The following is a 1333-nucleotide window of genomic DNA, read 5'->3' as shown; positions in this document are numbered from 1 at the left end:
TAAATCCTTAATAATTAATATTTATTCCATAATTCAGTGTTTGTTTGATTTGTGATGAACTCAAAATAATAAACAATAATATCACTCAATATACACTATGATCCCATATGATTTATGTTACTTCAATTTTTTAAATTAGAAAGTCAGAAAGGATTTACATATTTCTTTAAAAGAAATTGTAGGTTATCACAAGTTTGTTCAGTTACCTATTTTGAGAATAATGTACAGTCGTGTATCATAATTATGCTTTTAGCTATTAATTAGATCATTCTAATAAACATTACCAATATCAGTATTATTTTAAAAACCCAAGTAATTGACAAGAATGCTAAAAAGAACTACATAAGCCAAAGCTAATAAAGCTGTTTTTCTTGGTTGGTTTAAACCATGGTTCAAACCATTTAGCTCAAAATATTTGCTTTAAACTGCCAACCCTGATATATATATACATTTACATATAAATCTTCACAAAAACATCAAAATTTAATATTTCTCTTCCCAGTTTAACACAACATCATTGTCTTTCAAGTGGCCTAACCAGATCCTAAATTGGTTAAGAGCCTTGAACGACAAATCCAATCTCACCCTCACCCCCAAACACCAGCCGTAGAGAACTCACCCTGGTACTCTTGGAGCGGGTCGATGCTCGGCCTGTAGTGCCTCCCAGATGTCTACCTGGTCTTGCTCGGTGCCAGCCTCTACCAAGGACTGCTGGATAGCATATTGCAGCAAGGCATCGTCCTCGTCCATGCTCATCTGCAGGTGCTGCTGGTCAGAGTGACCTACCAAGGGCAAGGAAAGGGAAAACTTAATAAGGATTTATACGTTGTTGTATCACACTGACATTCAGACCTGCTGAAATGGGGTCCCATTAACACTACATGAATTTAGTTTTGGGATGAGAAAGACAGAATTCTTATGAAGATGAGAAATTGCTTGTGCCATAGAAAATCATTAAAAAGGTTACCACCATATTCTAATGAGTTACATTTTATGGTCATTAAATTTTTAAAATCTATAATGAATTCATAGTAAGAAAAAGGAACCGAAACTCAAGATTTTCAGAAATACATATCACAATATCTAGGAAGAACATATATGTAAAATTCAAAAGAAAAAAATCTAAACGCCATTTGAGATTAACAATAATAATCATGCATCACTATCTCCTTTCTTCGCTTTTAACTTCACTGACTAAGATCTTTCAGATCTCTATCCTTTTTTCCCAAATGAAATAGAACTCAGATTCAAACCTTCATGGAGACTAGAAAATCTGAGTAGAAACATTAATCCAAAACAGAATAAATAAGTAATTTTCTCTGCTGTGAGTATC

The 1333-nt window shown here is 33.4% G+C and overlaps 1 protein-coding gene across 1 annotated transcript in view; it reads right to left on the bottom strand.

The window, feature by feature from the left end:
• LOC119589173 (ankyrin repeat domain-containing protein 13D-like) overlaps positions 1–1333 on the bottom strand; it is a gene marked incomplete in the record, with an annotated part of 44726 nt that overhangs the window by 8229 nt on the left and 35164 nt on the right. Inside the window, 1 exon segment of the mRNA XM_037937768.1 lies at positions 620–782. Coding sequence (XP_037793696.1) covers positions 620–782 — 163 coding nt within the window.

Source organism: Penaeus monodon, chromosome 25, assembly GCF_015228065.2.
Source record: "Penaeus monodon isolate SGIC_2016 chromosome 25, NSTDA_Pmon_1, whole genome shotgun sequence".
NCBI lineage: Eukaryota > Metazoa > Arthropoda > Malacostraca > Decapoda > Penaeidae > Penaeus > Penaeus monodon.
Note: the sequence above shows the minus strand (reverse complement) of the source record. Positions and strands in the feature narration are given on the sequence as shown.